This window comes from Rhinopithecus bieti, unplaced genomic scaffold, assembly GCF_001698545.2.
Source record: "Rhinopithecus bieti isolate Rb0 unplaced genomic scaffold, ASM169854v2 scaffold_62033, whole genome shotgun sequence".
Lineage (NCBI taxonomy): Eukaryota > Metazoa > Chordata > Mammalia > Primates > Cercopithecidae > Rhinopithecus > Rhinopithecus bieti.
This window is the reverse complement of record NW_016823575.1, coordinates 318,476-342,429: the sequence shown is the minus strand read 5'-3', so window position 1 is coordinate 342,429 and position 23,954 is coordinate 318,476. Positions and strand designations below refer to the sequence as shown.

Below are 23,954 nucleotides of genomic sequence, written 5' to 3'. Positions count from 1 at the left end.
AATTGGAGTTGGTGATTCATGTTTTTAGCCTCTAGAGGGAGTAATGACACTAGGGAATAATGAAACTAAGAAAGACTGAGATTTCAAGTGTATTTTTTTTTATTATTATTATTATTTCAAGTGTTTTTTTTTTTTTTTTTTTGCTATCAAATTTAGATCAGATTACAATGGGAAATCAACTTTTTTTAAATGAAGAAAATGTATCCATATGTAGGAACTTTTTAATGACAGGAGACAGTACTAAAAGTTTAGAGAAATCACAGTTGCAAAGAAATTGACTTTTTTTTTGTTAAGGAACTTTTAGAATGTTACAACAACCTGAATTTATGGATGGTTTGGGTTCCCAAGTGTGTCACAGTCTACTCTTTGAAACTCAGGCTGCATTTTTCTCATAGAAATGTCTGTGAAGGATAGTTAATTTCCCATCCAGGGAGATTGTACTCTTAGATAATGTTTGTATCATCCTAAATAGCATGGACTCAATACAAATGCAACTTATCTCAAATATTTCCATGTAAGAGATGATGCTAATTGTTTTCTGTATCTAGTGAAATGTTTTTCTAGGTCCCTTATTACCTCAATCTTCTATTCCTTTTTTCTATTCAGAGATGATTCCAAGACATGCATTTCTTGCTAAGAACTGAGTAATTTAGAAAAATATCTTTTTGTGAGAGGCCCTTTGGAGGTAAGGTATATACCTTACTGTTTGAAATTGCTGTTGAAACCCAAGAACTAATATTTATTTATTTATTTATTTATTTATTTATTTATTTATTTAATGGAGATAGGGTTTCTCTCTGTCACGCAGACTGGAGTGCAGTAGCATGATCATAGCTCACTGCAACCTCAAATTCCTGGGCTCAAGTGATCCTCCTGCCTCAGCTTTCTAAAATGCTAGGATCTCAAATCCAATTAAAAAAGCCCAGAGTAAACATATTTTATCTGCTTGATGCCTGTATCTTGCCGTGCTTTCCTTTCTTTCCCTCCTTGGACAGCCGGAGAATTCCAACTAATTCTAGCTTTGGATTTACCATGCTTCGCAAACATGAAAGGTTTCTCTTTCAAGTGGTAAACCTATTGAATATATTAATAGATAAAATCTCTGAACAGACAAGGACTTAGTCCTTCCCAAAGGAAGGTGTAGGCAGCAATTATCAAACACCACCTTTGTGTGAAATCCTTGTGGGTGGAATCTCTGACATAAGGAGTCTTGTCTCTTAGCCCAAGGCAGGAATGAAGAGAGGAAGTCTGCTGGTCTGTTTGATATGGCAGCTCCTTATCCTTGTTTAATTTTATAATTAGACATAAAACATCTAGTCTCAGAAGAGTGATAGCGTTTGTACTTTCCAGGTAAGATAATTTACGTTACTTATCTTTATATTATAGTATGTATCTTGCCAATACAGAGAGCAGGGCAACATTAAGCAACATCCCTAAGAATTATGTAAAAAATGAACTGTATCATGTTAATTCCTGGCCTTTGTCTAGCAGACACACTACCCTTCCATGGCTTCCCCAGGCACATGTCATGGTAACATTTGGGCCAGGCAAACCCTACCTTTTTTATTTCCTCATAAAGTGGAGAAGTTTACAAATTAACTAATAATTAAATAAACCCTAAGTATAAAATTGATGTTAGATTTAATAATGGGATTCATCTCTCTTTTTTTTTTTTTGAGACAGAGTCTTGCTGTGTCACCCAGGCTGGAGTGCAATGGCGCAATCTCGGCTCACTGAAGCCTCTGCCTGCCTCCCGGGTTCAAGCGATTCTCCTGCCTCAACCACCCAAGTAGTTGGGACTATAGGCGCACACCACCACGCCCAGCTAATTTTTGTATTTTTAGTAGAGACAGGTTTCACCATGTTGGCCAGGATGGTCTCGATCTCTTGACCTCGTGATCTGCCCACCTCGGCCTCCCAAAGTGCTGGGATTACAGGCTTGAGCCACCACGCCTGGCCCTCATCTCTCCTTAGTTGGCAGAGTACTTGAGGCTCCAATTGTCTTTTTATATTTTGTTCTATAATGTCTAGGAAGGGAAACGTTCCTTATTGTAACAGTCACTTCTAATAGTTTATTTTGGTAGGTAGGTAGATGGATAGATAGGTCGATAGGAATGAGGTACTTATTTATAGGTAATATTTCTAAAACTTATATATAAGAATAGAATTGTAAGTATTTGAATTATGAACTGTTTGTAAATATGAAAAACTATTAGGTAATATTGTTATGTGGAAAATGTTTTAAATATAACTAAATTCAGTTTATTAGCATTTTGGTGGTTTTGGCTAAATACAATAAAATTTGTCACAGATTTATTTGCAAATATTCTGAGTAATTATAGTATCTGTGTATTTAATAAATGGAAGATTGGGCCCTAACTGGTTTCTAAATATTCGATTTTTTTAATTTGTGTCAAATTTTTCTGAATTAAGTTAATATGGTGGAAATCTAATCTAATAGTAGCTCTCTCGTATAGGTAGGTAACATTAGTCCAGGTTTAGGAACCAGAAGCATGAGAGAGTAAAAAGAAGGCTAAGAACTGGATTGGGCTTCTGGTACATGTTGGAATAGTAGACTCTAAGCTAGTTACTTGAAAATAGCCTTTACAACTCATAGCACTCCAGTGCGTTCATCCTATTACACTAACAATACCCTGCATTCATACACTATACATCTACAGCATAGGAGCTGGCATACATGCTTAGGATGTACAGTGTCCTCTTAGCCATTTCATTGACTCATCATGAGATTCTGGAGCAGTATGTTTCTGGAGCACCTGATCTCATTGGTGGCTAAACTCTGGAGGTATGGGGATTTGCCTGGTCATTCTGCCGCACAGTGACAGTCTTATTACACCTTGCTGTCTCCCACTGACACAGTGTTCGTTACCAAGAAGAAACAGATTTATCTGTTACCACAATATTAGCTCACCATGAGATTGGAGCAATAAGTAGAATTTGACTCTTTCAGTAATTGGTTCCCAATTTTTTTTTTTAGACAGAGCCAGGCTAGAGGACAGTGGTATGATCACAGCTCACTGCAGCCTCCCAGACTGAAACGATTCTCCCACCTCTCTCTCCCGAGTACCTGGGACTACAGGTGTGCACCACCACACCTGGCTAGTTTTTATATTTTTTTTACAGAGATGGGGTTTCGCCATGTTTGCCAGCTATTCTTCACCTCAGCATCCCAAAGTGCTGGAATTACAGGCATGAACCACTGCACCCAGCCTGGTTCTCAGTTTTTTTGTTTGTTGTTTTGTTTTGTTTTGTTTTGAGATGGAGTATCTCTCTGTGGCCCAGGCTGGAGTGCAGTGGCGTGATCTCAGCTCACTGCAAGCTCCGCCTTACGGGTTCACGCCATTCTCCTGCCTCAGCCCCCCGAGTAGCTGGGACTACAGGCACTTACCACCACGCCCGGCTAATTTTGTTGTATTTTTAGTAGAAACAGGGTTTCACCATATTAGCAAGGATGGTCTTGATCTCCAGACCTCGTGATCCACCCACCTCAGCCTCCCAAAGTGCTGGGATTACAGGCATGAACCACCGTGTCCAGCCCAGTTCCCAGTGTTCTAGACCAACTCGATTCTTAGTGAAATCACTGCTTAATCATACACTGCAATTCATGATAAATATGTGATCAGTTTCTAATTTTTACTAGCCAGCTTTTCCCTTGGCAAGTTTGCTGCTGCACAATTAGAGCAGAATCGTTTGTTCTTAAACCGTATATATTGTCATGCTCTAGAGGGGTTGTGGAACTGATTGGCCTCATAGTTGACTTGGGAAGACACAAATGCAGTTTTACTGAAATGCTTCTAAATATAGCTTGTATCTCCTTCACTACTGTGGGTAACTTTTCTCACTAAATGATGAAGATAGAAATTAGAGGGATACCCAGCTCTTCTGCGCCACACAGTGCTATCTGCCAGTCCTGTACTGATAGCCTGTGCTTTCTGTAATTTGTTGAACAGTCTTCATGTTTCCAGTATCTGGTTCTGAGAATGAGTGAAGGACAGAACTTAGTGAACTGGTTGTTTTTGGGTTTTGGTGGGGTTTTTTTCCTTCTTTGGAGACAGAGCCTCGCTCTATCCACGAGGCTGGAGTACAGCCACATGATCACAGCTCACTGCAGCCTCAACCCCCCAAGCTCAAACAATCCTCCTACCTCAGCCTTCAGAGTAGCTGGAACCATATGCACGGGCCACCACGCCTGGCTATTTTTGTAGAGACAGGGTTTCACCATGTTGCCCAGGCTGGACTTCTAGGCTAAAGCAGTCTTTCTACTTCAGCCACTCAAAGTTCTGGGATTACAGGCATGAGCCACTGTAACTGGCCTGGTAGCCTCCTTTTAGGACACCGGTGTAAGTTAGCTTGTGATGCCTGGGAGAACTTTTTTTTTTTTTTTTTTTTTTGAGACGGAGTTTTGCCGTTGTTGCCCAGGCTGGAGTGCAATGGCCTGATCTCAGCTCATCACAACCTCCACTTCCCGGGTTCAAGCCATTCTCCTGCCTCAGCCTCCCAAATAGCTGTGATTATAGGCATGCACCACTATGCCCGGCTAATTTATTTTTAGTAGAGACGGGATTTCTCCATGTTGGTCAGGCTGGTCTCGAACTCCCGACCTCAGGTGATCTGCCCGCCTCAGCCTCCCAAAGTGCTGGGATTACAGGCGTGAACCACTGTGCTCGGCAGCCTGGAAGAATTTTTTTTGACCTAGCACCAGGTGTTCCTGTTGATGATGGTGGCTTTAAGATTTATTTACTTAAGCATAGAAATCTCATTTCTGTTTACCATGTGCAGAGAATGGAACTAATTTAATGAATATTTTTAAGTTTGAATGATGCCTGATTTTCTGCTGACTAAAAAATATTTTCTTCTTTCACCTCCCAGAGAACTTTTAATTACCAGAAATGTTTTCCCAACTTTGTTTTATTTTCGTGTGGTTATTAGTTGGATCTAGCAAAAGAAAAGAGGGACAAAAAGAACTAGTGGTAAGGCACTTACTTGGCCTGTGTGACATTAGGTTTGTAGTCACAGCCAGTATTTCAGATGCTTGCTGCTGCTAGCATTGTATTTGACACAGATCTGAAGGCCACATAAAATGCTCTTTATTTTTATCTGGTACAGTTATTTTCTACCCACATTTCTGCATATCATAGATACAGTCTCTTCCATTTAGTAATAGGGCATTTTTCAGTGCTCTGATGTTTCTGTGTCTTTCTTGTAGTAAAGTATATCTGTGATTAGTAATTATTATATATTCTTCCAGTAGGATGCAGTTGGGAGGTTATTTTCTCTCATTGAGTTGTCATGCACTTTTACTTTAAATTCAGTTTCTTTTGAAAAAATGCAGTTTTGCTGCGGGCACAGTGGCTCATGCCTGTAATCCCAACACTTTGGGAGGCCTAGGCGGGTGGATCACCTGAGGTCAGGAGTTTTGAGACCAGCCTAGCCAACATGGTGAAACCCCATCGCTAATAAAAATACAAAAATTAGCCAAGTGCAGTGGTGGGTGCCTGTAATCCCAGCCACTCGGGAGGCTGAGGCAGGACAATCGCTTGAACACAGGAGGCAGAGGTTGCAGTGAGCCGAGATTGTGCCACTGTACTCCAGCCTAGGTGATAGAGCCAGACTCGTCTCAAAAAAAAGAAAAAAAAATGCAGTTTTGAATGTATATTTGATGCTTAAATCTTCTGTACTTTAACACCTTCATTGTGATCTTTTCTGTTTCTCCTCTCCCAGTCCCCAAATAACTTTACTGCCTGATGTCAAATCTAGTCGAGAGTTCAGTCCTTAATTCTAGTTTTGTTCCAAATGGGATTTATTTTGGTAAAATTAATATATTTAGGTAATATGCCAAAAAGTGGAAAGTAATCCAGAGCTGCTAATCTTTATCTGTTTCTACCTGCCGTTATCCCTCTCTCCGTCCTTCCTACCCTCTCTTCCTCTCACAGTTCACTAAATTCTAAGAAAGGGGAGGGAACCAAATAACATTTTGCCAGCTAAACCTTCTAGTGAAAAATAAGGACAGCTAGAAAATGGCATTCATTAAATTTGTCTGAAGCAAAGTTATTTGCTTGAATTACTAAATTTATAGTCTTTCCAACTCCAAAATTCTAACTTTTAAAATATATGTAGTTGTGAAAATGTGAAAAGTACAAAAGGCTAAAGTTAGAAATTATTCGTAATCAGAACACATGAAAATAACATGTTAAGTTAAAAAAATTGTTTCTAAACACTAAGTAGATAAGAGTTTTCTCACTATATTTTGTCACATAGGTTCACCCTCTTCTTCAGTATTAGGAACAATATTTGTTTTATTTGTCCATCATCTGACTCTCCCAACTAGAATGTAAAATTCATGAAGGTGGGGATTTTTGTTTGTTTTTTGCTATACTACACTACCTAGGACAGATTACCTGTAAGCTCTCAATAATAGTTATTGAATAAAGTAATTTATGAACTCTTTTGCACAGACTTCAGAACTCAACGATTTCTGAGAAAACTCCCATCTTACCTCTGGTTTTTATTGTAATCCCAAGCAGCCACATCTAGACAACCCTCTGAAAGGTATTAGGAGATACCAAAAAAACTACCCTATCTTCTCAGAAATTGGTTTTTGTGTAATCCTATTTATGGCTTACATAAGAAATAATAATTATCTATATTTATAGTACCTTATTATTTTTTTTTTTTTCAAGTAAACCTCAGAAATGGTTTTCTTTTCTTTAAAATGCTCTTTTAGGGAGATAGACAGTATTCCTATTTTTCGGATTTAGAAAGCCAAAGCCTATTTTAATGGCTTTCTTAACAACAGCAAAAATGGCTTTTTTTTTTTTTTTGGCGATGGAGTCTCGCTGTGTAGCCCAGGCTGGAGTGTAGTGGCCCAATCTCGGCTCACTGCAAGCTCTGCCTCCTGGGTTCACGCCATTCTCCTGCCTCAACCTCCCAAGTAGCTGGGACTACAGGTGCCCGCCACCACGCCCGGCTAATTTTTTGTATTTTTAGTAGAGACAGGGTTTCGCCGTGTCAGCAAGGATGGTCTCTATCTCCTGACCTCGTGATTCGCCCACCTCAGCCTCCCAAAGTGCTGGGATTACAGGCATGAGACACCGCGCCTGGCCTAAAAATGGCTTTTTAAATTAATGCAGCAAATTATTGGTAGAACTGGGAGATTTTAAGTTATTTATTAAAAAGGCACGCGAAATGCTACATTTGGGTTATATCTCAAAGGAAAATCTATTGTGGAAAAGGACTTCAAAAATGGCTTTTATTGGCTAAGACAAAACTACTTTTTTTTTTTTTTTTTGCCCCTTTCTTGTAAAAAAATCAGACTGGCATAAAGATACCAAAATAGAATTTAAAACATTTATTCCTAATAATTGCTACTGTGAGTCTACTTGGCTCTTTTTACATTTCTAGTTTCACTTTAAGTATTCCTTACCAAAAAAAAAACAAAAAAAATAGTGGGGGGGTGCTTTTAATCATTATAAGGGATACTGTATTTGACTTATTTTCACATAGTGTACCATGGAATGACTGGTTGATTATTCCCTATTTCTGTGTCTGTGACTTTTTACATACTCACTGGAAATGCACAATAAATCTTCCCTTCTACCAGAAGCTGGAGTAGTATGCATACCACCACTGAGATTACATTCTCTCAACCCTTAAAACCAAACCAGACTGACTGAGCACCTCTCTTTACAAAATATACAACTATAATTTTGCTGATTACAGTTACAGAAAATGCTTGTTTCTTGTTGTTTATGCCTGTCCCTAATACTTTGGGTGTGCTTTTTTCTATTGCTGTGTCTTCTCTTCTATTCTATTCTCTGATTGTCAGGGCTCTCCACTGCATTCTGCCTTCTCTTGATCTTTCCTCTTACTACCCTGAAAAACTGATCTCTGGTGAAATAATCATGAGTTAGAAAATAACGTATTTGCTATTTAAAAGATTTCTGAGAGTTTGGTTGAAAAAAGTACTGAACAAAAACAAAACCTTACCTGTATAAGAACTTAGGGTAAAACATTACTACTTTATAATGTACCAAGGTGAGTGCAAGCATTACTGTCATGGAACAAAAGAATCTTTAGCAGCTAACTGCCCCATTCCCCTGTCAAATGCTGGTCATTTGGCTAGCATCCTTTTGATGCTAACTGTGGAGGTGGGGAAGGAGCAGTGCTTTCAGCTTCCTAATAAAGGAGTTAGTCACTGTATTCTGGTAGACCTCAAAAAGAGCAATGTATTTTACCAAAATTGTTGTAGAAAGCATTTAAAATACACAAAGGGGCAACAGGTAGAAGAAGTGGTCCAAGGTGGGAGAAAAGAAAGGAGATCAGTGAGAGAAGGAAAAGTTACTAGAGGCTAGACTCCTCAGGAGAGTAGGGATCCTGGCCTGAATCAGAGCTAGGATTATGTATCAGGTACTCAGTAAATACTGTTGAATGAATGAGAGGGTGAGATGCAGACAGTAAGATGAACAGGACAAAGGCTTTCAGGAAAGGGAAATAATATTTAAATATTTTTGTTAAGAAATAAACCTAGGGAGGAGGAGGAAAAGGGTGAGAAAATAGTAATAATATTTTTAAAATAAACCTAGGCCAGGTGCAGTGGCCTGTAATCCGAGCACTTTGGGAGGCTGGGCCGAGCAGACCACCAGGTCAGGAGTTCAAGACCAACCTGGCCAACTTGGTGAAACCCCATTTCTACTAAAAAAAAAATACAAAAATTAGCTGGGCATGGTGGCATGCACGTGTAATCTCAGCTACTCAGGAGGCTGAGGCAGGAGAATTCCTTGAACCCGGGAGGCAGAGATTGCAGTGAACCGAGACCGCACCACTGCACACCAGCCTGGGCGACAGAGTAGGACTCCATCTCAAAAAACAAAAAAAATAAATAAACATGACTTTGGGAGGCAGAGGTGAGAGGAATGCTTAACACCGGGAGTTCAAGACAAGCTTGGGCAACAAAGTGAGACCCTGCCTCTAATATTTAAAATAAAATAAAATTTTAATAAATCTGATGTTTGGGAAGGATTTGTTCATTTTTTTCTTCCTCTGAGTTCTTTAGCTATGGCATTGGAGAGATCAAGTCCTATACAACAGCATAACACCATGAACTTTCCTATAATATCAAAAGGACCTGAAACAACAAGTTTTCCTACCTCCAAATACTGCATCGACGCCTGGGAAGTAGCAGTGAACATTTGAGATGCCTCGTTATTCAAAGGACTTAAAAGCCAGAGTCTTCCTATTATTTGATAAAACAGTACGAATGGAAGACTTTTGAAATTATGCTTATGTGTGTGTGTGACTTTCTTCTGTTCATCTTTTTAGGTGGCATCCTTAGCTGGGCCTGGAGGGCAAGTGGAAATAGAACAGAACTTCCTTAACAATAAATTGAAGACAATCACTGCATATTTTGGTGACCTAATTCGAAGACCAGCCTCTGAAACCTAACTGCAGCAGTGTGAGAACCAAAGATCATGGAGTGATCAAAACATTCAGATGAGACATTTGGCATGTCTTCCTTTATTCGCTGATATTTTCTACCCATGGTCTTATATCACTGTGTGAAATGGAAACTTACAAGACTCAGATATCAGTGAAATATTTTGAGATCTTTGAATAATTCCTTTAGAGGAATTATACAAAATTAATATTTATGAGTTCTTTGTAATTTTTTTTTTTTTTTTTTTTTTTTGAGACAGGATCTCACTCTGTCACCCAGGCTGGAGTGCAGTGTCTTGAACACAGCTCACTGCAGGTTCAGCCTTCTGAGCTCAAACAATCCTTCTGCCTCAGTCTCCCCAATAGCTGGGGCTTTAGGTGGGCACTGCCACACCAGACTAATTTTTGTATTATTTGTAGAGACAAGGTCTCACCATGTTGGTCAGGCTGGTGTCAAACTCCTGGGCTCAAGTCAGTCCACCCACCTCACCCTCCCCAAGTGCTGGGATTACAGGCATGAGCTACTGTGCCCAGCCTTACGGACGTCCTTTTGAAGTATCTTTTCCACTCATACAATATGAATACATTTATTTAGACTTTTTCTAGAACTTTCCTGTTTTCATGTCTTTGCTTCATCTGGAATTGGCTTCTTGACACCCTTTTATAAAGTCTGTTTGTAAAATTTCCATTGCGGCATCAATACGAAATATATTTTGTAATATAGGAGTTTATATTCTTTTTTTATTAAAATGGCAATGAAAGCAAAAGGGATATGTGTTGATTAATTATTCATCTAAAAGTGTGTTGGGGCAAAATATAGTGACATACAACTCTGTCCATTGAAGGTTAGACCTGGGACTTCTATATTTTAATAATATGAGCATGTTAAACATTAAACAGAACATGATATTGGCTGGGATAAGATTAGGGAATTGAAATAAATTTGGGGAATTTCCAAGAAATACTGGAAAATTAGACTAGAAAAATAGCTGTTATATAAATAACTTTGTTAGAGTATGCTAATTTTAGTGTCTTGAAACTTCACAATTTATGTCTTGATTGCTCTGCAGTACAGTAGTAACTGAGCTGATCATTAAAGGTGAAATTACTTTTTCATTAATTCGCACCTTCAAAATCTGTCCAAATGTTCTTGGTTTTTAAACTTTATGTAGCATTCTTAAAGTCACTAGGGAGATGGCAGGTGAAGTAAAGGCAGATTTCCAAAATCACCAATTTTTTTTAGTTTTCTGTTACTTAACCTTTCATGCATATACTTATTTCCACAACTGATTTTTTTACTTGTATATTAATAAAACTAACTCATCTTCCTGAACATACATGATCTTATATGAGAAGAACAGGAAGCTTAGCCTTAGTTAGCTAAAACTAAGATATTCCTGCCCACTAATCACACAGGGATAAAACTAATTAATAGACTGTTAAGATTGTCAGTACTCAATAGGACTTCAGAAGCGTTCTAGTCCATTGTGTGAATCAGGTTCAAAAAAATCTTACTAAGAAGACAAATACATAAAATGGATAAAAAGACTGGGTGCAGTGGCTCACACCTGTAATCCCAGCACTCTTGAGAGGCCAAGGTGGGCGGATCACCTTGTGGTCAGAAGTTCTGGACCAGCCTGGCCAGCATGGTGAAACCCTGCCTCTCTACTAAAAATACAAAAATTAGCGGGCGGGGTGGCACACGCCTGTAATCCCAGCTACTCAGGAGGCTGAGGCAGGAGAATTGCTTGAACCCAGGAGGTAGAGGTTGCAGTGAGCTGAGATCGTGCCACTGCACTCCTGCCTGGACAACAGAGCAAGACTCTGTCTCAAAAAAAAAAAAAAAAAAAAAAACTGAAAGTACTCCCCACCTGCCACGTTTACTTTCCCCTGTGAGACCCCTATCTCAAAAAATAAGTAAGTATGTAACCATAATTTGTTAATGATTACAGCAGTTCTCATATATTTGTGTCATGTCTATTAAAAATGATAGTACAGATTGGTATCTACTACGTATTTGGAGATGGGGGCTCACGCCTGCAATCCCAACACTGGGAGGCTGAGGTGGGCAGATCACCTGAGGTCAGGAATTCAAGACGAGCCTAACCAGTGAAACCCCATCTCTAGTAAAAATACAAAAATTACAGTGGTGGTGCAAGCCTGTAGTCCCAACCACTCGGGAGGCTGAGGCAGGAGAAATTCTTGAACCCAGGAGGCAGAGGTTGCAGTGAGCTGAGATTGCACCACTGCACTCCAGCCTGGGTGACAGAGCAAGACTCTGTCTCCAAAAAAAAAGAATGTTTTTGATTTTTGTGTCTTTATATTCAGTCGTCTTACTGAACTCGTTTAATAGTTCTAATAATTTTGTTTCCCCCCTGCTTCCCCCCCCATAGTTTTAATTGATACACTTTGATTTTCTAAATAAGCAGTCATGACATCTACACATGAGTTTTCTCTTTGCCAAAATGTAAGCCTCTTAATTTTATTTTCCTGTTGAATTGGTTCGGACTGCCAGGAATGTTGTAATAATAGCACTTTTTCCTTCTTATTTTGCAGTGAAAGGTTAGAAGCATTTCTATTAAATGTTATTGTAGCTCACATCAAGATTAAGATATTGCCTCTCCTATTTTTTTTTTTTTATTTTAGGCTTCCTCAAATCATGGGGTTCCAATTTTTTATTTAATGTAGGAAAGTCTAAATTACCTTAAAATTTTCAAATTATTTAACCCTATCTGTGTTCCTTTAATTAAATCCAACTGTATCATAATGTATTAAATAGTTCACTACTGGGTTTCATTTGATAAATTTACTTTGTTTTGTTTTGTTTACGTTTGCTTTTGAGCACCTTGCCTGGTTTTGGCATCCAAGTTAAGCTATTCCGGCAGAATGCTTTAGTAAGTGTTTCATTTTTTTCTTTCTCCCTGCCCCCCGCCCCGCCTTTTTTTTTTATAATTTTCATTTCACAGGTACATGTGCAGGTTTGTTACATGGATATGTTACCTGATGTTGACATTTGGGCTTCTACTGATCCCATCACCCAAATAGTGAATATAGTGCTCAATAAATAGTTCTGTGTCCTAAATAACATTGGCAATGTCTGTTCACTAAACTCTTGGTGGAACTGCGTGAAGACTGGGCCTGATAACTTTCTGAGCAAGATGTTTTGATTGCAGCTTTTTTTTTTAAGACAGAGTCTCGCTCTGTCACTCAGGCTAGAGTGCAGTGGTGCAGTCTCGACCTCCTAGGCATAAGCAATCCTACCACCTCAGCCTTCAGAGTAGCTGGGACCACAGGCATATGCCACCATGTCCAGCTAATTGCTAATTTTTTTTTCTTTTTTTTTTAGAGACAGGGTCTCACTATGTTGCCCAGGCTAGGAGTGCAGCTATTTTTTATTTTAAACTTTCTATTTGTTTATTATTCTGATTTAGTCAAACGTCAGCATTTTTTTAAATACTTTTTTTTTTTTTTTTTTTGAGACGGAGTCTCTGTCACCCAGGCTAGAGTGCTGTGGCATGATCTCAGCTCACTACAACCTCCACCTCCCAGGTTCAAGCAATTCTCATGTCTCAGACTCCCAAGTAGCTGGGACTACAGGTGTGCACCACCACACCCAGCTAGTTTTTTGTAGTTTTAGTAGAGATGGGGTTTCACCATGTTAGACAGGATGGTCTTTAACTCCTGGCCTCAAGTGTTCCGCTGGCCTTGGCCTCCCAAAGTGCTAGGATTACAGGCGTGAGCCACCGCGCCTGCCCAGAAAATAGCTATTTATTTAGATTTTGACAATATAAAGTTAATACATTATCTCATACTTGTTTTAATTCTTTTTTTAACTTCATTTTTGAATAATTTCTGACTTGTAAAAAAGCCTGAAAAATAGTACAAAGAATATCTCCAGCTACTCAGAAGTGAACGCAGTCGTTATCCTGCCATCATAATGTTGCCATGTCTGTGTCAATATATACTGTTGTTTACTTAATTTTTAAACTTAAAAGTGATTTGTAAAGGAATTACAAATACTGCCACAAATGAGAAATCACTCTCTTAATATTTGCATATTAATATGAAAAATGTTCATTAATTTTTTACCTAAAAGAACACTGTGGGCCAGGAGCAGTGGTTCATACCTGCAGTCCCAGCACTTTGGGAGGTTGAAGCAGGTGAATCACCTGAGGTCAGGAATTCGAGGCCAGCCTGTTCAATATGGTGAAACTCTGTCTCTACTAAAAATACAAAAATTAGCCGGGCATGGTGGCATGCGCCTATAGTCCTAGCTACTCGGGAGGCTGAGACAGGAGAATTGCTTGAACTAGGAGATGGAGGTTGCAGTGAGCCGAGCTCACACCACTGCACTCCAGGCTGGGCAACAGAACCAGACTGCATCTCAAAACAGAAAAGAACACTGCATACCACACTTCGGGGAAACTTGGAATGGGTGATGAACAATAAAGATAAAGACCCATATTGCCCCCTCCAGGAACGAGGATGTGTCACATGTGCCGGTGTACACGAAAAGGCTGCCCTTTGAACTGTATGGTACGTAATCACAGGAGACACAGTAGAAATTTTCCAGGTTAAACGGTTGGGACAAGACATTCCAAGGAAAGAAACAGCATTTAGAAGGCACGCAGGCAAATGAAGGCTGAGCATATGTGGGCGTCAGTAAATGCTGAATTCACAGAGAAGTCACTGAAGTTATGACTGATGAGGTAGCAGGGTCTCCTGTGCTGAGCTGAGCCTTCAGGCTGCATCCTGAAGGCAGTGGGAGCCTTTCAGACTTTGAAAGCTTGGTAAAGCCTAAGGGCTCCTCGTCAGAAATAATAATAATAATAATAATAATAATTAGGCAGGGCGTGGTGGCTCAGGCCTATAATCCCAGCACTTTGGGAGGCCGAGGCGAGTGGATCATGAGGTCAGGACTTCAAGCCCAACCTGGCCAAGATGGTGAAACCCCATCTCTACTAAAAATACAAAAGAATTAGCCGGGCATGATGGCGGGTCCCTGTAATCTCAGCTACTCAGGAGGCTGAGGCAGAGAATTGCTTGAACCCGGGAGGCGGAGGTTGCAACAAGCCAAGATCTTGCCACTGCACCACTCCAGTCTGGGCGACAGAGCAAGGCTCCGTCTCAAAAAAAAAGAAAAGGTTTTGAATGCATAGAGTAAGGCCAGGCACAGTGGCTCACACCTGTAATCCTAGCACTTTGGGAGGCCAAGGCAGGTGGATCACTTGAGGTCAGGAGTTCAAAACCAGACTGGCCAACACGGTGAAACCCTGTCTCTACTGAAAACACACAAAAAAATTAGCCGGGCACAGTGGTGGATGCCTGTAATCCCAGCTATTCAGGAGACTGAGGCAGGAGAATTGCTTGAACCCGGGAGGCAGAGTTTACAGTGACTCAAGATCATGCCATTGCACTCCAGCCTGGGTGACAGAGACAGACTCCATCTCAAATAAAATAAATTAAATTAAATCAAATTAAAATTAAAATAAATGCATAGAATAAAAGCCTAGAGGTTGCAGTGAGCTGAGATTGCACCACTGCACTCCAGCCTGGGTGACAGAGCTGTAAAATTTTAGTAATTTTAGTAAAAAAATTTTAGTAATTTTAGTAAAAAAATTTAGTAAGATTTTTTTGAACCTAGAGGCCGGGCGCAGTGGCTCACATCTGCAATCCAAGCACTTTGGGAGGCCGATGCAGGTGGATCATGAGGTCAGGAGTTCTAGACCAGCCTGACCAACATGGTCAAACCCCATCTCTACTAAAAATAAAAAAAATTAGCCAGACGTGGTGACGGGTGCCTGTAATCCCACCTACTTGGGAAGCTGAGGCAGGAGAATCACTTGAATCCGAGAGGTGGAGGTTGCAGTGAGCAGAGATAGCACCATTGCCCTCCAGCCTGGGCAACAGAGGGAAAATAAGTAAATAAATAAACAAGAATAAAAGCCTAGAATTACAGAGCAATCCCACTATATCAAAGTGGCTATGAAAATGTCAAGAAAATATGTGTGGTATAATAAATGTGTGCTTTTTCATTAACACATTAACATCTACTGGAAGGTCTACTAGTACTACAATTTCAGTGGTGGTATTACAGCAGCTAGAATTTTACATTAAAATATCTACCTTTCTGTCCGTGGCAAAGCACAGATACTGCTAAAAGCTTTTTTTGTTTGTTTGATGTGTTGACATCCACGTTCACAGACCGCCTAAATCCTGTCCATGATCCTCTTAGTGGTTTGCAGTTTCCAGGTGAAGAGCCCCCTCTTAGAGAGGTCGCTCTAACACAGAAGAATTAGACCAGACAAGAAGCAGGGAGACCATATACACCTTGAGGGGTGCTCAGTCAAACCTGGGGAAAGAGGGGAGGGGCAGATTTGAGAGAGGTTCTGGAGGCAGAGGTCACAGGACAGAGGCAAATTAGCATAGCCCCATGGGCAATGCCTTACTCTTCCCAAACCATTATCAGTTTCTTTAAACCTGGTAAAACAAAGTTATCTTTTCAGCAAGAGAAAATAGCTTTATTCTCAAGCTTTGAATGGGATAGGCATTCTGTAATTAAGTGAGATCACTTGAGGTCAGGAGTCTGAGACCAGCCTGGCCAACATGATGAAAACCCATCTCTACCAAAAATATAAGAATTAGCTGGGTATGGTGGCGCCTGCCAGTAGTCCCAGCTACTCGGGAGGCTGAGGCAGGAGAATTGCTTGAACCAGGGAGGTGGAGGCTGCAGTAGAGCCAAGATTCCACCACTGCATTCCAGCATGGGCGACAAAGTAAGACTCAATCTCAAAAAAAAATAAAAATAAAAAGCATATTAATGGGAATCATCTACATCTGCACTGTCTGATAGGGATATAATGTGAGCCACACATGTAACTTTGAATTTCAAGTAGTCACATTTTAAAAGTTAAAACAAGTGAAATTAATTTTAATAATACATTTAACGCTACCCAAAATATCATTTCAACATGAAATCAACATAAACAATTATTGAGAGATTTTTACTGATCTTTTTAAATAAATTTTCGATATCCACTATGGGTTTTTTTGTTTTGTTTTTGTTTTTGAAACGGAGTCTCACCCGTCACCCAGGCTGGATTGCAATGACGTGGTCTGGGCTGACTGCAACCTCGGCCTCCCAGGTTCAAGCCATTCTTCTGCCCTCAGCCTCCCAAGTAGCTGGGATTACAGCGTGCACCATTACACCCAGCTAGTTATTTATTTATTTATTTTTGTATTATTAGTAGAGAGGGGGTTTCTCCATGTTGGCCAGGCTGGTCTCAAACTCCTGACCTCAGGTGATCCGCCCACCTTGGCTTCCCAAAGTGCTGGGATTACAGGCGTGAGCTACTGAGAGGTGACAATCTCCTAGCAGCCCTCACTCTCAGCACCTCCTCAGCCTCGGCGTCCACTCTGGCGGTGCTTGAGGAGCCCTTCAGCCCGCCAGGGCACTGTGGGAGCCCCTCTCTGGGCTGGCGGAGGCCGCAGCCGCCTCCCTCTGCTTGCGGCGAGATGTGGAGGGAGAGGCGCCGGCGGGAACCAGAGTTGCGCCAGGTACTCACAGTCCAGGGTGAGCTTCGTCGGGCCTGCACGAGGCGGGCCTCACACTCGGAGCGGCCAGCAGGTGCCGCCGGCCCAGGGCAGTGAGGGACTTAGCAACCGGGCCAGCAGCTGCAGTGGGGGCACAGGGTCCCCCAGCAGTGCCGTCTCGCCAGGCCTCAGCTGCCTCCCCGGGGCAGGGATCCGGACCTGCAGCTCACCATGCCCGACCCTCCCCTCCCCGCCCCGCAGTGGGCTCCAGGGCGGCCAGAGCCTCCTGGAGGAGCACCGCCCCCTGCTCCGCAGTGCTCCGTCCCATCAACCGCCCAGGGGCTGAGGAGTGTGGGTGCACGGCCCGGGACTGGCAGGCAGCTCGCACCGTCGCCAGATGCAGGATCCACTAGGTGAAGCCAGCTGGTCTCCTGAGTCTAGTGGGGACTTGGAGAACTTTTAGGTCTAGCTCTCTGTGCCTAGCTAAAGGATTGTAAACGCACCATTCAGCACTCTGGGTCTAGCTCAGGGTTTGTAAACACACCAATCAGCACTCTGTCTAGCTAACCTAGTGGGGACTTGGAGAACTTTTATGTATAGATAGAGGATTGTAAATGCACCAATCAGCACTCTGTTAAAACAGACCAATCAGCCCTCTGTAAAATGGACCAATCAGTTGTCTGTAAAATGGACCAATCAGCAGGATGTGGGTGGGGTCAGATAAAGGAATAAAAGCAGACTGCCCCTGCCAACAGGGGCAATGCAGTAGGGTGCATTTCCACATGCTGGACCGTTTCACTCTGGGTGCATGCTGTCTTTATGAGTTATAACACTCACCATGAAGGTCTGCAACCTCACTCCTGAAGCCAAAGGAGACTACCAACCCGCTGGGAAGAACGAGCAACTCCAGAGCCCCCACCTTTGAGAGGTGTAACACTGACGGTGAGGGTCTGCAGTTTCACTCCCGTCAGCAAGACCACAAACCCACCAGAAAGAAGAAATTCCAGACACATCTGAACGTCTGAAGGAGCAAACTCCGGACACACCATCTTTAAGAACTATAACACTCACCTCGAGGGTCTGCGGCTTCACTGAAGTCAGTGAGACCAAGAACCCACGAATTCCGGACACACTACCGCCACAGACTCTCGTTGCCCAGGCTAGAGTGCAGTGGCACAATCTTGGCGCACTGCAACTCAGGTTCAAGTGATTCTCCTGCCTCAGCCTCCTGAGTAGCTGGGATTACAGGCAAGCACCACCAAGCCTGGCTAATTTTTGTATTTTTAGTAGAGGCGGTTTCGCCATGTTTGGCCAGGCTGGTCTCGAACTCCTGACCTTCGGTGATCTACCTGCCTCGGCTTCCCAAAGTGCTGGGATTACAGGCGTGAGCCACCACATCCGGCCAACATGAACTGTGTATTTTAAACTTAACAGCACATCTCATGTATACCAGCTATATTTCAAATTTTCACCAGCCACATGTAGCTAGCTGCTAAAGAATTCCATTTAGATAATGCAGATCTAGATTTTTGGAGAACAAAGAGCATGCTATTTTGCACTTTGAGGCTTTTGTTATTTTATAATTAAAGCTACAATGCTTAGGAATCTGGACTTCATCCTTAGGTGATAGGGAGCCACAGGACTTTAACCCAGAAAGTGAAATTACCAAATTTGCATTTTACAGCATAGAGGATGAAACACTGTAAATCCTCCTTAGACCTAGAAATATGGAGATCAGTCTTTTCATGTATTTAAAATAAGAGTTTAGGAAGTCCTAAATTAGGATTGCAACAATGCCCAATTTACTCCAGTCCCAACTGAAGTTAATTCATGATTTTTTTAATCCTTCAAATAACTGAGAATTATGTAACTGACATTTAAAATAGTAAACGTACATGCCAAAGGTTTTGTTAAACAGTAGTTTCTTCATCTGCAGTTTCGCTTTCCACAGTTTCAGTCTCCTCAGTCAGTCATGGTTGGAACATAGGTGAGTACAGTACAATAAGATACTTTGAGAGAGAGACCACATTCTGAAAATTTTTATTACAGTATGTGTTATAATTCTATTTATTTATTTATTTATTTATTTTTTTGAGATGGAGTCTCGCTCTGCCGCCCAGGCTGGAGTGCAGTGGCCGGATCTCAGCTCACTGCAAGCTCCGCCTCCCAGGTTCACGCCATTCTCCTGCCTCCGCCTCCCAAGTAGCTGGGACTGCAGGCACCTGCCTCGTCGCCCGGCTAGTTTTTTGTGTTCTTTAGTAGAGACGGGGTTTCACCGTATTAGCCAGGATGGTCTCGATTTCCTGACCTTGTGATCCGCCCATCTCGGCCTCCCAAAGTGCTGGGATTACAGGCTTGAGCCACCGCGCCCGGCCTATAATTCTATTTATTAGCTATTGCTCTTGATCTCTTCCAGTTCATAACTTACAAATTAAACTTTATCATAGATGTGTATGTAAAGGAGAAAACCATAGTATATATAGGGCTCAGTACTATCCAAGGTTTCAGGCATCCACTATGGTTCTTGGAACTTATCTCCCACAGATAAGGGGAACTACTATAATTGTTACAGCCACTTCTTTTTGGGCCTAGACTGGATGTGGGTCTTGGATGAAGTGTGCCTGAGTGTGCTGGGGTCCTAATTACCCTTTCCAGACCTTGAAATTACTCTTTTCAGACCACTCTTGTCTCCCCTGGGGTCTCTGTCATGTTTGATTGAGGTAACCAAGGACAGAGTAGGACAATACAGATGTGCTGAAGACTAGCAAATGCTAGTCTATTGTGATAAAAATCATTCACCCACTCAGTGGCCATGCTATCACAAGTGCCTTTTGCAAAAACTATGCAAGGTGGCTTAGAGCTCTTTAAAGCTCGCTTCCAACCCAAGCCTGTGGTCATAGCTGGAGGATCCAAGTAGGTATCTTTTATTCTCATGCAATTTGTTGTCTGGTGTCCCTGGCATCTGTCTGTTGCCTTTTTCCTACTCTACTCTCTACAGTGATGCATTGATCAGACTGGCTACCGAGCTGTCTATTTCCAGTTAGCCTTCAGACACTGACTTGATCCATCCTGGCCTCTTGGTCTTCAGCCCTTGGTGCGGTGCAGCCTCGGTCCGACAGCCCAAATGTTCCATGGAGAGGTACAGCTAAGTAAATTTTATTGCCTGCATTCAATGTAGTGTTATGTAGTCCTTATGCAGTGTGACTATTAAGACTATGAAAACAAGACTGGGCATGGTGGCTCACGCCTGTAATATCAGAACTTTGAGAGGCTGAGGTGAGAGGATCATTTGAGACCAGCCTGGGCAACATAGCAAGACTGCCTCTACAAAATATCAAAAATTATCTGGGCATCCTGGCTCGCACTTGTGGTCCTAGTTATTTGGGAGGCTGAGGTGGGAGGATCACTTGAGCCCCAGAGATTGAGGCTGCAGTGAGCTGTGATCATACCACTGTCCTTCAGTCTTGGCAACAAAGTGAGACCTGGTCTCAAAAAAACAAAAAAAAAAAAGACTGTGAAAACAACATGCTTGTTTCCAAACTGTTTACAGTTCAAAAGAATCTCTAAGGCATATTCTGTGGCACAAAGTAGAGCACTCTGTGGCCCCTTTCTTATGTCTGGCTATCACCTCGTGGTTGACCAGAGTGGGTCCTGTGATTACTGTCTGCTCAGTGTTGCAGAGGCCGTCACATCTATATTGTCCTACTCTGTCCTTGGTTACCTCAAACAAACATGAGAGACCCCAGGGGAGCCAAGAGTGGTCTGAAAAGGGTAATTTCAAGGTCGGAAAAGGGTAATTAGGACCCCAGCACACTCAGGCAATTTGCGCTTTTTGTGCCCCACTGCAGACTTACAACGTGTATACATGTCCACAAAAGTTAACACCTGTGCTAGGAAAGATACTGTTCCTTGGAATGGCCCCATGCTCTTGTCTTAGAGAAAATGAAGACCAGTTTGACACAGCTGCGGCTCATCTCCCCAGAAATGACTTTCACACAAAGGGCTTTTAGTTTTTTTTTAATTTCTCATCAGATTGCTAGTGATAGTAGCACCATTTGGTGTCAGAGTTCTCTCTAGAGATAAATGTTTTCTAGTTGCATTTTACCAGACAACTATAAGAGGTGGGACACCATCTGATTTGAGATTTTGTATTATATGAAAATAAAACCATCACACAGTATATATAACATGAAAAGAGTCATAGAAAAAATGGACAAATTACTGCAGAGGGTATGAAAGGTAGATATTTGAACTGTCATCAGATATTCATTACTGCTTCTTAGTAATTCCATTTATGAGACATTAAAATGTAATTTGCATTTTCCCAATTATTTTTTGAATTTTGCATCATTTTGAAAAGTATCTTCTAAAATATTTACTAATGGATGACCTAAGTAAATGATATCTTTAATGTAAAGCATAGGACGGGCACGGTGGCTCACGCTTGTAATCCCAACACTTTGGGAGGCCAAGACGGGCAGATCATTAGAGCCCAAGAGTTCGAGACCAGCCTAGCCAACACGGGGAGCTCTCACCTGTACAAAAAATAATATAAAAAATCAGCCAAGCATGGTGGCTCACGCCTGTAATCCCAGCACTTTGAGAGGCCAAGTAGTGGGGGGAGTGGATCACCTGAGGTCAGGAGTTCGAGACTAGCCTGACCAACGTGGTGAAATCCCATCTCTACTAAATACAAAAAAATTAGCTAGGCATGGTGATGCATGTCTGTAGTTCCAGCTACTTGGGAGGCTGAGGCAGGAGAATTGCTTGAACCCGGGAGGCGGAGGTTACAGTGAGCTGAGATTGCGCCATTGCACTCCAGCCTGGGCAATAAGAGCAAAACTCTGTCTCAAACAAACAAACAAACAAAATTAGCTGAGCCTGATGGTGCAGGCCTGTAGTCCCAGCTACTCGGGAGGCTGAGGTGGGAGAATCACCTGAGCACTGGAGGTCAAAGCTGCAGTGAGACACAATTGCATCACTGCACTTCTACCTGGGTGACAAAGTAAGACGCTGTCTGTAAACAAATATATAAGGCCGGGTAACGTGGCTCATGCCTGTAATCCCAACACTTTGCGAGGCCAAGGCGGGTGGATCACCAGCCTGGCCAACATGGCAAAACCCTGTCTCTAATAAAAATACAAAAATTAGCTGAGTGTGGTGGCACACTCCTATAATCCCAGCTCCTTGAGAGGCTGAGGTGGGAGAATTGCTTGTAACCTGGAAGGTGGAGATTGCAATGAGCTGAGATCGTGCCACTGCACTCCAGTCTGGGAGACAGAGCGAGATTCCATCTCAAAAAATAAATGAATAAAATATAAATAAATAATGATAAATAAATAAAGAGCTGGTTAGTAAGTATAGTGGCCAAGATTCACACTAAGGTACTCTGTCTCCAGAATCACTACGCCCTTCTGCCCAAATGAGACTTGAACTGATGACCCTCTATGCCTTAGACCTAAGGGATACAGAGGTGAGTCTAGAAATGAGTTTCTCTCTCTGTGCCTTGGTTTCGCCATCTGAAAAATAAAGATAATGACACCTGTTTCATAAACGGTCATAAGGATTACATGAATTAATGTTTGTAAAGTGCTCTGCGTGTCTGGCACCTGGTAAGCACTCACTAAGTATTAGCCATTATAAAGAAAAAATGAGGGATCAAAGACGGTTGCAAGAATGCTAATAAGAAACCCTCCATTTACGGCCAGGCGCAGTGGCTCACGCCTGTAATCCCAGCATTTTGGGAGGCCAAGGCTGGCGGATCACGAGGTCAGGAGATCAAGACCATCCTGGCTAATACAGTGAAACCCCATCTCTACTAAAAGTACAAAAAATTAGCCGGGCGTGGTGGCGGGCGCCTGTTAGTCCCATCTACTCGGGAGGCTGAGGCAGAAGAATGGCATGAACCCAGGAGGCGGAGCTTGCAGTGAGCCAAGATCGTGCCACTGCACTCTAGCCTGGGCAACAGTGCAAGACTCCGTCTCAAAAAAAAAAAAAAAAAGAAAGAAAGAAACCTTCCATTTTAATTACGTGAAAACTACCTTCTTAAGAATTTTATGATTTCTTTTTGCAAATTAGTATTTAGAGTTGTGGTGTCTTAGAATGTGGAGAAAGGCAGAGAACGGCTGGGAATGGTGGCTTATGCCTATAATCCCAGCACTTTGGGAGGCTGAGGCAGGCAGATCACTTGAGGTCAGGAGTTTGAGACCAGCCTGGCCAATGTGGTGAAACCCTGTCTCTATGAAAAATTTAAAAATTAGCCTGGCAGTCTAGGCATAGTGGCTCATGCCTGTAATCCCAGCACTTTGGGAGGCCGAGGCAGGTGGATCACGTGAGGTCAGGAGTTCCAGACCAGCCTGGCCAACACAGTCTCTACTGAAAACACAAAAATTATCCCAGTGTGGTGGCACGTGCCTGTACTCCCAGCTACTTGGGAGGCTGAGGTAGGAAAATTGCTTGAACCCAGGAGGCAGAGGTTGTTGCAGTGAGCCGAGATCCTACCCTTGCACTCCAGCCTCGGCAACAAGATCGAAACTCCGTCTCAAAAAAAAAAAAAAAAAATTAGCCAGGCATGGTGGTGGGTGCCCATAGTCCCAGCTACTCGGGAGGCTGAGGCATAATTGCTTGAACTCAGGAGGCAGAGGATGCAGTGAGCCAAGATTGCACCACTGCACTCCGGCCTGGGGGACACAGCGAGACTCTGTCTCAAAAAAATAAACCAAACAAATGAAAGAGAACAAGAAAACCAAGAGAAAAGGTAAAAGATTGAGTTACGGTGTTTTGTTATTTTGAATCCTAAAACCTTCACCTTCCTGATCACATTGCTTTAGTCATAAACAGTTCTTGATATTGGGCTTGGGGCTTTAAGACTGTAATTTGATCCAGTTTGGGCACTTATTCTATGATTTTCGACAATTTGTTCAGTGTCTCTGACACTTTGCTCATGAAAATAGAATTAACAATTCCTG

The 23,954-nt window shown here is 42.1% G+C and overlaps 1 protein-coding gene across 1 annotated transcript in view; it reads left to right on the top strand.

Moving 5' to 3' along the window:
* The window catches only part of TGS1 (trimethylguanosine synthase 1), a 50,346-nt gene extending 40,126 nt beyond the window's left edge, over window positions 1-10,220 (top strand). The window contains 1 exon segment of the mRNA XM_017861653.1: window positions 9,340-10,220. Coding sequence (XP_017717142.1) covers window positions 9,340-9,462 — 123 coding nt within the window. The 3' untranslated portion in view covers window positions 9,463-10,220.
* Window positions 10,221-23,954: the final 13,734 nt, after the last annotated feature.